Raw genomic sequence first — 12,929 nt, 5'->3', positions numbered from 1 at the left:
CTGAAATAATGGAGTCAATAATGAGAATCTGTCTAAAATTCTCTTTTTCTTCTTGAACCATTCAGTAGTAAATAAAGTAGGAAATAAATGAAATATATTTAACAATTCATTTATACATCAATTAAAATTAGATGACTTAAGAGAAGATAAATCATAATTCATGTAATTATAATAAAAGAGTTTTTTTTTTTTTTACTGTAGAAATAGTTTCTACAGCAAGAAAAAAAAAACAGGTTAAAACCCAGATGGTAGCAGCTGTGAATACAAAGTAACAATGGAATAGAAATATTATTCTCATATTTCAAAGAGGTTAGCAATATTCTACCAGAATTCAAAATAAATAAATGGATGTACCTAACTGAAATCTACTGAATCTACGTTTTGGAGTATTACTTCCAGATGGAGGGTCATCCTCACTTGCAGACATACTAAGTCTGGAGCCTTGTTTGTAAAAGGAAGTATCTTCAAGAATTTCAGAATCACTGGCAGTGGAATAGGGTGTCACCAATGGCTATCAAAGTAAAAGAAATAATCAAGAGAAAGTAGTAAATAAAAAGATTAGTTAGAGAAGACAGAGACCATATATAATATTTACAGACATGGAAATTTGAAGCTTACAAATTTCTGTCAAAATTTTAAAAGAACTTCAGAGCATTGACTATATTTATTTTTATTAAAATACTATCGAACACTTTGTACCTATTGTAAGATTAATTAAAATAAACTAAACTAGCCTCTTTGGAACATCACCAGACAAGCATTACTTCCAAGTGCATTATATATTGGTAAATTAAAACATTGGTTTTGCTTTGAATATATATATATATATATATATATATCAACTTTAAATAGAGCTCAAAACTGATCTGTTGAAAATACTTTATTACAACAATAATAATAATAATAATAATAATGAAATTGACCTATGGATTTGAATGTTTTCTGTTTTTATTGGCTGTGTATTACTAATAATAATAATAATGATAGCAATAACAATGGGACCCTGAGGATATGGAGCATCCTATATTTTATAATATTTTATAATATTTTATATGTATTAATCATTCTGGATGTTCCATCGAAATATACATAGGTCAATTTCATTATTATTATTATTATTATTGTTGTTGTTGTTGTAATAAAGTATTTTCAACGGATCAGTTTTGAGCTCTATTTAAAGTTAATATATATATACAAAAACTCAACTGTGAGTTTTTTGTTAAGATTGTTAACATACACTATATTCTTTTGCCAAATTTTTGGTGAAAAAAATATATTTAAACATATATATATATATATATATGTATATATATATATATATATATATAGATAGATAGATAGATAGATAGATAGAGAGAGAGAGAGAGAGAGAGAGAGAGAGAGAGAGAGATGAAGATAGATATGGCCAGTCTATGTGGTTTCCCTGGGTTTCATGTCCATAAAGTGCTTACAGTGTTCCTTTAGACCCTAAAACCTGTTAAGCTAAGGCTTCTCTATGGATGTGAAACCCAGGGTGATCCCACAGACCAACCATATCTATCTTTATCAATATACTCTACAGCTCTATAACTTACAGTGTCCTTCTCTTTCGGATTTATGATTTACTGAAGATATATATATATATATATATATATATATATATAGGTTATGAGAGGTAATGGTGTCAAGAAGACCCAAAGGTGTCAGGTAATGCTGAGTAAGTGATATGGACAGACTATAGTTAAGCTCCAGGTTCGGTGATTATGCAAATGAGGAGTAAGACCTTTTATTTATAAATGTTCTGAAATCTTTCACAACCTTGGATTTTTATCTCATTCTGTTAATTTATACACACACACACATATATATATAGTTTAGATTTACAAAAAAAAACCAAAAGACGAAGACAGGTGTAGGAACAAGTAGGTGTATTAGTTTAACACTTGGGAAAAATTGAAAAATCTTATATATATATATATATATATATATATATATATATATTAATCAGGTCATTAAGAATGAAATGTCTAATTTTGAACTGAAAGTTTATTTTATTTTATCTCAATAAAACGCAATCCAGTTAATCAAAGTATGCACTTAAATCATCAACACAATTTTGCCATTTTATCAGCAGCTTACTTATGCCAGTAATGAAGAATTCATTCTGGAGAGCAAGAGGTTATGAAATCACAAGAGGCTGTTTTTGCATCTTCAGATTTGAAGTTTTTCTCTTGCAAAAAGTTGTCTAATGCCAGGAAAACATGATAGTCAGTTGGTGCAATGTCTGATGAATATGGTGGATGACAGAGTACTTCCAAGTTCAGTTCCTGTAACTTGAGTAGCATTCTTTGTGTAACATGTGGCCAAGCATTGTCTTATAAGAGAATTGGCCTGTCTCTATTAACCAGCCTTGGTTGCTTAATTGCTAGTTCACTCATCATTTCATCCAACTGATTGATGTATATAACTGTTTTAATTGACTTACCAGGTCTCATGAAGCTGTAGTGGATGAACTCATATTCATAAACAACACAAATTTTTTATCTGTTTATGGGTTCACAAAAATTGATTTACAAGGGAAAACTCACAATATAATCAGATACCATAAATTGCATTTCGAAAAGTGATGATGTAACTCTTCAATGTAAAACAAAAAATATTCAGGATAAAATATTAGAGTTAGCGACTGTCAAACTTGGTGCATAAGAAAATCAGACATTTCATTCTTAATGACCTAATAGATTCAAAAAAGTACAAAATTAGATTCAAAAGCACAAATTTATAACGAAAGTAGATGAAATTGCATAAGGGTCAAACCTACTCTTTCTATTTAATTTGAGAATCAAAATTAGTTTGCAGATTCAAATTCACCATAAGGTTACATCTTTAATAAGTATAAACAAAAAATAAACACAAATAATTATAAAAGATAGAGTCTAATCATGCATTATTTATTTTTAAATCAACAAACCTTTTTCACTTTCTTTCGAAATATGGATCGTCGTGAATTCTTTACAGGAGCAGATTCTTCGTGGACACTCACACAAGAGGATTTATGCCAATCTTTTTCATCTCCACTGTCAGATGTACCAGAAGTAGTGTGTCTGGAAAAAAGTGGATTACTAATTATGTTTAGTAGATACTTTGTTCTTAGGATTTACGTATTTTACTAACTCTGCAGCTAATTATCAGTAAAACTTAGTTATTGAATCCCAAAACAAAAGCAAACAGTTCATCTGATAATTCTTTACTCAGATAACAAACAATAACTACCATTCTTAATTAGTGATTGCATAATTAGCATAAGAAAGTGGATTCATCAATGGATATGCTTATTTAATTATTTATATAAGACGACTGAATTTGAAATATGTTCATATGTCAAACTTACAGAAAATTACATGTAAAACTATAAGAAAGGATTTGAGATTGACATGTAACCACCTCTCTCGATACCATACACCCTCAGTTGTGGGTTTTGTTTCGTTAGTTAGCAGGTGAGTTTACTAGTGCCAACGCCATGTAAAAATGCACTCAGTACTCTCAGTCATAGAAATCATGCTAAAGCAGACATTTGGGGTTTGGCATAGTCCTTTGGCTTGCCACCTCCTATTGAACCATCTAACCCATGCCAGCATGGGAAACAGACATTAGCTGATGGTGGTTAACACTTTATATCCAGTCATCATTGAAAACATTTAATTCATAATGGATCAGACCATCTAGCTGCAAGAAGTACCAACACGAGTACAGCACATCACAGTAACAAATGTACTTTATAACTGATGAGTGCAGTGTTTTTTTAGCTCACACTGCAGGGTTCAAATATAGCCATAGGTTAAAATGGGAAACCACTCAAATATATTTATACAAAAGATTCCTGCTACACCGAGAGGATTATCAGCATTTAAGATCAGTTACTTAGCATTCTGAGAAAAGATTAACCAGAAATAGACGTAATCTGAAATTATTCTATTTATTAAAAGTAAAGTGATTCTGTTCAGCAGCTAACCTGGTTAGTGCTCATCTGGTACTTATTTTATCAACCCTGAAAGAATGAAAAGCAAAATCAACCTCGGTTGCATTTGAACTTAGAAATGTACTGAGCTGAAGAAATGCAACTAAACATTTTGTCCAGCATGCTAATGATTCTGCTATCTCACTATCTTCTGGTCACAGACATACTGTCTTCTCCACCTCTCCCTGCCTTTTCAACTACTTTAGTTTCCGCTCCTTGTATCTGGTTGGTCTTGTGCCACTTTCTCTCAGGCATTTGAAATCCCTTTCTGTCTCTTCCTCTCATCATCCATGTTGTACACTCCCAGGCCCTGCACTAACCACTATGCTGAATTCTTTTTCCCAAAAGTCTTATTTCTCTAGGATTCCTTCTCTGCATGTTTTCCAAGAACTTCAATTCACAACTATTGATAAGGAATGTTAATTGTATCAATACCACCAGACCATGAGCATAGTCACTTCCTGCAGACCAGACAACAACGAAAATGGCAATTTTATCTAGTATAAGACATAATACGTATTTATATACATACATGTATGTTTATATGCATGTATGAGATATTATCTAATGTGACATTCACTTTCAAAGGAAATAAAGATTTGACTGGTGTTTCTAGCAAGAAGGTGACTATGTAGAGGTTCCCAGGCTCATAAACATTTGGAGGCATTTTAATTGGCTCATGACCATACAAAAACTTCCTCGTTAATTTGAGGGAATTGGTAGGTTAATACTTATTTGCAATAGTTTCTTTCATTTACAAAAAAAAAATCCTATTTTTATTTGACAAGATTTAAATATTAAACAAAACCACAGAGAGTAATAACAGATTTTATTACTGTGAGCATACAAACATATCCAAAGCTCCACTTCATGTAACAGTGTTAATAATGTTTTATTTTTATCCTGGCACAAAGGACACACATATACAAAGGGGAGGTAGATTATATCTAACTGAATTAACCTCAGAAAATGACTGGTATGTATTCCTTTAACCTCAGTTAAATGAAAAGTGAAGCTGATTCTTGAAGGAATTAACTTCAGACTGTAGAAAGATAAGATTAGCACAGATAAGACTAAATACCATAATGTTTTTAGGCCAGTGCTCCATTTCTCTTGCTCCAGCACTTCATTATATATAATTATTGTAAATTGTGCCAGTTCTTACATTATGCCTATTTCAGCATAGTTTATTAATTAAATATTTGGAAACTATGTAATTGTTTAAGAATTTTCTTTATATTCTATTTACAGATTTTCATATTAATTTCAATAACAAAAGAATAAATTTTCGTTTGTTTTGTCTTTTAAGTGTTTTTAGCATTTATGTCCATTCCTTAGTCATAAGTGCTGACTCAGTCATATTTTCTTATATACTGTGTTCTATTTACACACACATGCAACACACACACACACACACACACACACACACACACACACACACGCACATCTATGTATATTTTAATATCCAATATCAGCACCTCATGAAATGTGTCTTTTTGTTCTTTAACCCTTTTTCTTTCTTGAAGTTGAATGTTTTCATGACATGAGGTTCACAATAGCAGTACTCCACTTTGACATTTTAATTACCTCAAGTGATTAAAGTAGTCGATGAAATAGAAAGTTTACATTCCATTTGAAAACTGTTTGATACACTTCTCTACTTTTAAAATGAGATGGAAATTTCTTTCAATATATTTAGTTTTACAAGAAGAGACTGTGCTCATAACCTTTACAGATCCTTCTTGTCTGAGGTATGTAGATCACTGGTTGAGTCTAATGCAACTGATGTTCAGTTTAAAGACATGGAGATTAGAAAAAAGGCATTCAAAAAAATTCACAGCTGTGAGAAATGAAGATGGGGATAAGATACAAAATCTAGAAAGTAAAATACAGAGAAAACTGGTGGTAGGTGCAGGAAGGACAATATGTGGTAGCAGTAGGAAGAACAATACATCATAGAAGCAGGAAAGAGAGGAGGTAGTAAAAGCAGGAAAAACAAGAAGTGGTTGAAGCAAGAAGGACATTTGGTGAAAGTGAAGTTTAGAATTGGCAGGTTCACAAGAGCAGATAGAAAAGATAAAGAGGGAACATACCTCAATGTTTGAAAAATTAGTGAGTGAAGGTTTATGTATCAAGTGGATGGCTTTTTGGGATGCAAATCAACAATAGTATATAATGTTAGATCATGTTTATTTGACAAGATTTAAATATTAAACAAAACCACAGAGAGTAATAACAGATTTTATTACTGTGAGCATACAAACATATCCAAAGCTCCACTTCATGTAACAGTGTTAATAATGTTTTATTTTTATCCTGGCACAAAGGACACACATATACAAAAGGGAGGTAGATTATATCTAACTGAATTAACCTCAGAAAATGACTGGTATGTATTCCTTTAACCTCAGTTAAAGGAATACAAAAAGGATACAAAAATATTTGAAAATAAAATGCACTTACCTAGTTGATAAGGGGGTTCCTTTAATAGCTCTATCATTCTCTTTCTCCTTCTCAACTGTTTTCTTTTTTCTAAGTCTTTCAAGAGAATCTAATAATCCACTAAGTGCAACACGGCGTAAGGTTCCACCATGTACTTCCTTTACATGTGATATCAACTGACGTACATCACAGAATAAACTCTGAAGAGACAGTAACAATATTTCATCACATTACATATGGTAACAATCATAAACAGTTTATTGATTTATTTTGTCTGTTACTAGTTACATAATATCATCTTTGTTTTCAAAGATGGTTATTCATGCTGGCATGCGTTGAATAAGAATTAGTGAGGTAGTATTTTTACAGCCAGATACCCATCCTGTTTTTTTTACAGCCAGATACCCAATCCTTATTTTTGAAGTAAAATATTTTTAATCCACTGGGATTGCACATATCAAAAACTACTGAGTTGTTGGATGTGTTAACAAGAGTTGTAAACACATCACTGTTTTTGCTCACACACTCACAAACATAAATATGCATACATATACATAAGTATACACACACACATAAGTATACATACACACACACATGTACACAAAAAACATATATACACACACATACATACATACAATATATATACACACATATACACAGACACACACACACATGTTTCTATACAGAATCTGTCAACCAAATTTCACTTACAAAGCTTTGGTTGGCCCAATGCTATAGTAGAAGACATATTACTCTTGGTACTATACAATGATATGGAACCCCACATCACATGGTTGTGAAACAGATATCTTAACTACACAGCCTATGTACCTGTACAATTTTAAATGATTTTTGAAGAATGAAAGCCAAATCAATAATAGTAAAATTTGAACCCCAAATAGTGACATAATGAGCAAGTTGCTGTTTGTCTTAGTTCAACACCCAAGGGATAAATTAAACATTGATTCTACTTTGTTTTTTTAAAAATTAGACATAACATTCTATGATTATGTGTGTTAACTTTAGAATACATATTTAACTATGATAATTGAAACAGAATTCCTTTAAAGTCACTGGAACTTGGTTTGACAGAACTCAAAAGTTATATGCAGATGATGAGCATAAACAGCATAAATACAAAACATTTTACCTATGTTATTTTAATTCTTTAAAATAGTTAGTACATATTCTTCTGTATACAATTTGTTAAAACTAAGAATTTATTTAGTAAAAATAACTTTATCATTATTAACCTGGTGATTGGTACATAACTTAACATGAAATTTTGACAGGATATTTTAATTTAGATCACTTTAAAACAGGAAGTTTGTATCATAGAACTAAGGGCAGTCTCATGGAGGTTGATATTAAAAAACTTAATCTCCATAATGATATGATGATAATTATCTAATGATTATCCAGCATTATGAAAATTCAGGGTTTAGAGTTTCTGGTATAGTATTTAAACAGTTAAAGACCCCATTACAATTTAACCTTTACTAATGCATAAAAGAACTTAATTTAAGGTGGTAAATTAATAGAATTAGTAGAGCGTTGGAAACAATGCCTTGCAGTTTTTGTTGCAACTCGCTACGCTCAAAATCCAAATACTGTCAACGCCAAGTTTATCTTCCATTGTGCCAGGGCTAATAAAAAATTCCAATTGAGGGTGTTGGATTGATGGAACAGTAAGAACATCAGACTTGTGGAATCCAGTCTAATGTTCATCATGATCTTTTCGTTCTGAGTTTAAAATCTGCCATGACTGATGTGAGTGGTAAACTTAGTCCTAGTTTAACACCACTACCTCTGTGCCCTATAGTATTTATCTATTGAGGGCAGCTCATAATTTACATAGATCAGAATTTGGCCCCTACACCTGTAGGGTCCTCACACAAATGCCCAGTGTGCTCATGTTTTAAGGTGGCATTGCCCATAGTCTTATAGGCCCTGTAAAAGGCCTTAGGCATTGCTCTTCCTTCTGACTCAAAAATAAAAATAAAAAATACTGCACTTATCAAAATGTAAATACCTGGTGTTAATTACTTAATATGTTAATTAATTTCTAACATAGGTAGAAGGCCATAAATTTTGCTTGAAGAGAAGTTTATTTTTATATTGTCCCCTTCCCCAATAAGTGACTGGTACCCCAGCAAGATGAAAGACAAAGTTAAATTTGGTAGGAACTGAATTCAATAAACCAATATCATTATTAGTTTCAAATTTAAGGCAGCGAGCTGGCAGAAACATTAGCACACTGGGCGAAATTCTTAGTGGTATTTCCTCTATCTTTACATTCTGGGTTCAAGTTTTGCCATGGTCAACTTTGCCTTTCATCCTTTTAGGGTCGATAAATTAAGTACCAGTTGCATACTGGGGTTGATCTAAATGATTGCCCCCTCCCCAAAAAATTTCGGGCCTTGTGCCTAGAGAAGAAAAGAATATTGGTTTCAAATTTTGGCTCAAAGCCAGCAATTTTAGGGGAGAGGCTAAGTCAGTTACATTGACCCCAGTGCTTGAGTGAAACTTATTTTATTGACTTTGAAAGGATGAAAGGCAAAGTCAACCCCAATGGAATTTGAACTCAGATGTAAGAACTGATGAAATGCCATTAAGGAAGACCAATCAATATTAACTGATGATTTAAGGTTGCAAGCTGGCAGAATCATTACCATGTCAGAAAAAGTGCCAAGTGGCATTTCTTCCAACTTTATGTTCTGAGTTCAGATTCCACTGGGGTCAACTTTGCCTTTCATTCTTTCAGGGTCGGTAAAATAAGTATCAGTTGAACACTGGGATCACTGTAATCAGCTTATCCCCTCCCCTGAAATTGCTGCATTGTGCCAAAATTTGAAACTAGTATTAACAGATGATATTTATCTTTGAACTTTGCATCTGTTTTTTTATTTGTGTAGATCAAGTAGGTATATTACATGTATAAAAACCTTTGAATGGGTTAAATCATGTTCAAAATGAAACTAAATGTATTAAACTGAGCTGAGTTTTTGATTCTTCAGATGTGCTGTGCACACATAATATTTGGAAACAAGAAATATATTTACTTCATTGGTTACAGCAAATTATTATCAGAAGAGAGAGAGGGGGGAGAGAGAGAGAGAGAGAGAGAGAGAGAGAGAGAGAGAGAGAAGAGAGAGAGAGAGAGAGAAGTGAATGTGTTGATGCAGATATGCAATAAGAATGAATGGCTTATGCCAGGTGAATAAGTTCAGTTAACTGATAAGAGAAAGTAACCAAAATTGAGATAAACTAAGAAATGCAAGAAGCAAGATAAGTTATATGAGAACTTAAGTCAAATTTTGGATGAAAACATATAAAATTTAACTGAAAAAGGTCGTGATGCTGATAAGTCTATCCAATGCTTGGATGAATACAAATTCAAGAATGTGTATACAAAAAGGGTTGTTATCTAACTATAATCAAAGACATTCCAGACATGGCTATCCTGTCTTCTTCTATATCTAGGACTGCATTGCCTTGTGTTCTGTACATTTGTTGTTGTTTTGTTTCACTGAGCTGGTAGATAATTTAACCCTTTAGCATTTAAACCAGCCATATCTGGCCCAAATATTCTACTCATTTTATGTTCAAACCAGTCAGATCCAACCTCTTACACCTACCCTACAATGTCATTCAAGAAATATAAAATCTACATAAAAAAAAACTTGAGGCCAGAACATAATACATGATTAATTCAAAACAATGTGAATAAATAAGCATTACATTGACAGAACAACCTGAATGCTAAAGAATTAAAAGAGGTATGGTTGTTATTTCTAACCTGTGTAGAACAGCACACAACTACATAACTAGAGCCCCTAACAATCACTCCAAATGTTAGGCTACGCTGATCCTGAGGATCTCATATAGATCCCTAAGGATCTCTTCTTTGGGATGTTGTCTTTAACTTGGCTAGGATCATGTCTAAAAGAATGGTTCTTCTCTTCAATACTTTAAAATACTTCATCCTCCAACAATTACTAACATGCTATAAAACTCGAATGGGACCCACAATAGAATATTGTTCTCACATTTGGAATAGTGCTGTTGCTGCAAGTGCATACATCCTAGACTGCATCCAGCGTAAGGCCACTGAGTTGATTGGCATAAATTTACTCACAAACATGCTTCAGCCCCAGGCCCACAGGCAAGCTATCTTCTATCTTTGCCACTATAATAACCTCTACTCCTCAGAACTGATTGGTCTCATGCCACCACCATTCAGACATTCCTAACTCACCCATCTCCCATATTATATCTAATCTTCACAAGTACTACACAAACTACTACTCCCAGTTCTTCTTCTCTGCTTAAGTCTTTCCAGCAAGTATTGACTTGCAACAGTTTAAGCAGAACATAAGTAGTGTTAATCTCACTGGTCTAGGAGCTCCTATGAGGGCCACAGGCACTGAAATTTTCTCCAAACTCAACAAATCAAGAAGAGAAAAAATATTCACACATTCAATACAAAATATACTATTTTGATATGTGATCTATATATCTTACTAAACATGGATATACTAACAGAAAGCTATAATACTTTGGTATTTGTCTTTAGAAGGCATCTTATAAACACATCATCATTATCATCCAGTGTTTTAAATCCAGGTTTTGTCCCTGGATCTACCTCAATGCCATAGCAACTACCCTTACACCATCTCGCCATCTTTCCCGGTTTTGGGTGTCCTCCCTTCTCAAGCCAACCCTCCCAATCTCCTCCTCCACGTTTTCCTCAGTCTACCTCACTTTCATGGCTCATTAACCTCAAACTCAAGCATCCTCCTCAGAACATGCTCCTCATCCCTCCTCAATACATACCCATACCACTGCACTCCATTCGCCCTTGCCAGCTGTTATACTGATTCCTCCAACCCCAGCATCTCCATCAAGTCCTCAGTCCTCCTCTTATAGTGCTAAAAAGCACTATCACTGCATGCTTAGACAAATTTCCCCTCTATTGATATACAGCAAAACAGTGATTAGTAACTCACTGGTGTCACAGTTCAATGAAAACATAAAGGTATAATTGACCACCATTATTTGACCAATAAAGGTCCAATTAAAATATAATTCAGTGTTTGACTTAAGCCACAAAAATATAGTAAGCCTTTAGTAAAATAGTTTATCCTCCACAAAAATCTAAGGTAACCCCATTGTGATCGCTTGGCATACTGAGAAGTAACAACCAAATCACATTCAAATCCCACCTTAAGATATCAACTTAGGAAGGGGCAAGTCAGATAATGTAATCATACATACTCTGGCATCCTGTTCTTGGGGAATGGCATGATCTTGTCACTTATACAGCATAAAAACAGAGTAATCAGTACTAAGTATCCTAGGACTTGAGACAGTTCTTTTTTATTTTTACATACTTTTTTAAAGAGGATGGAATACAGTCCATTTATAAGTTTGCTCAATCAAAACTGATCAACCAAAGTTTAAAAAAAAATAATAATAAAAACGAAATATAGAGAGTACCATGTCGTGTTAAAATGAAGGAACCGACATTTCAATGTCTTAAAACAACTTACAATATTTTCTTGGCTGCTAAGTTCTTTGAGACTATCAACACATTTAGATACTAAAGGCTTGAGAATGTTGGCTACTATAACACCTTCAACACCACGATGACCAACACCACCTATACTATGGCCAAAGTTGTTTGAAAAGTTGAGTGCACTACTCTCAGAAGGTGAGCATTTCTTGTGACCTGGAAAGATATCAAAACACTAGTTAATACATATACATATTTAACATATGAAATTGACAAGTTTTTATAAAAATATAAGAGAGAGAGAGGGAGAGAGAGAGAGAGAGAGAGAGAGAGGGAGAGGGAGAGAGAGAGAGAGAGAGAGAAAGAGAGAGAGAGAGAGAGGGAGAGAGAGAGAGAGAGAGAGAAAGAGAGAGAGAGAGAGAGAGAGAGAGAGAGAGAGAGAGAGAGAGAGAGAGAGAGAGACGGCTTAAGAATCCATACAAAGGTTATAGGTAAAAAGTAAAAACGGAAACAGCATGAATGATTATTTAAAGATGTATTTTTACTTTTCTTCTTTAAATTGCACAGGATAAGTATTTTCAAATTTGTTACATTAAGTGACTTTTATAAAATATTACCAGTTTTGATGTGTATGTCCATCTTATCAAATATTAAGAATTCAAAGTCAAGGATTAGGAAATAAGAAAAAATTGGAAATTAAAACAGTTTCTTACTCTAGCCTGTGCTTAATTAAGAGCATGTTTTTATACATACATGTATGTGTATATATATATATATATATATATATATATATATATATATAAATTCAAAAAGGGATAAAACTCTATTACAAGAATTTTATCAAGAAGCCAGTGTGTAAAAAACTTCATAAGGGAAATTTCTATTCCCAAGAATATAATTATTCGTTTATATTTATATAAAGGGCATTATTACAGAAAAATTTTTCTGTAATAATGCCCTTTATATAAATATATA

The 12,929-nt window shown here is 32.9% G+C and overlaps 1 protein-coding gene across 1 annotated transcript in view; it reads right to left on the bottom strand.

Moving 5' to 3' along the window:
- Positions 1–12,929, bottom strand: part of LOC106882437 (protein unc-80 homolog) — a 281,073-nt gene that overhangs the window by 230,879 nt on the left and 37,265 nt on the right. Inside the window, exons 5-8 of the mRNA XM_089347637.1 lie at positions 11,992–12,170; positions 6,461–6,639; positions 2,951–3,083; positions 355–511 (exon numbers count right to left, since the gene is read on the bottom strand). Of these exons, the coding sequence (XP_089203763.1) occupies positions 355–511; positions 2,951–3,083; positions 6,461–6,639; positions 11,992–12,170 (648 nt within the window). The remainder of the gene's footprint in view (positions 1–354; positions 512–2,950; positions 3,084–6,460; positions 6,640–11,991; positions 12,171–12,929) is intronic.

This window comes from Octopus bimaculoides, chromosome 2 (genome assembly GCF_046866305.1).
Source record: "Octopus bimaculoides isolate indiv1 chromosome 2, ASM4686630v1, whole genome shotgun sequence".
Lineage (NCBI taxonomy): Eukaryota > Metazoa > Mollusca > Cephalopoda > Octopoda > Octopodidae > Octopus > Octopus bimaculoides.
Note: the sequence above shows the minus strand (reverse complement) of the source record. Positions and strands in the feature narration are given on the sequence as shown.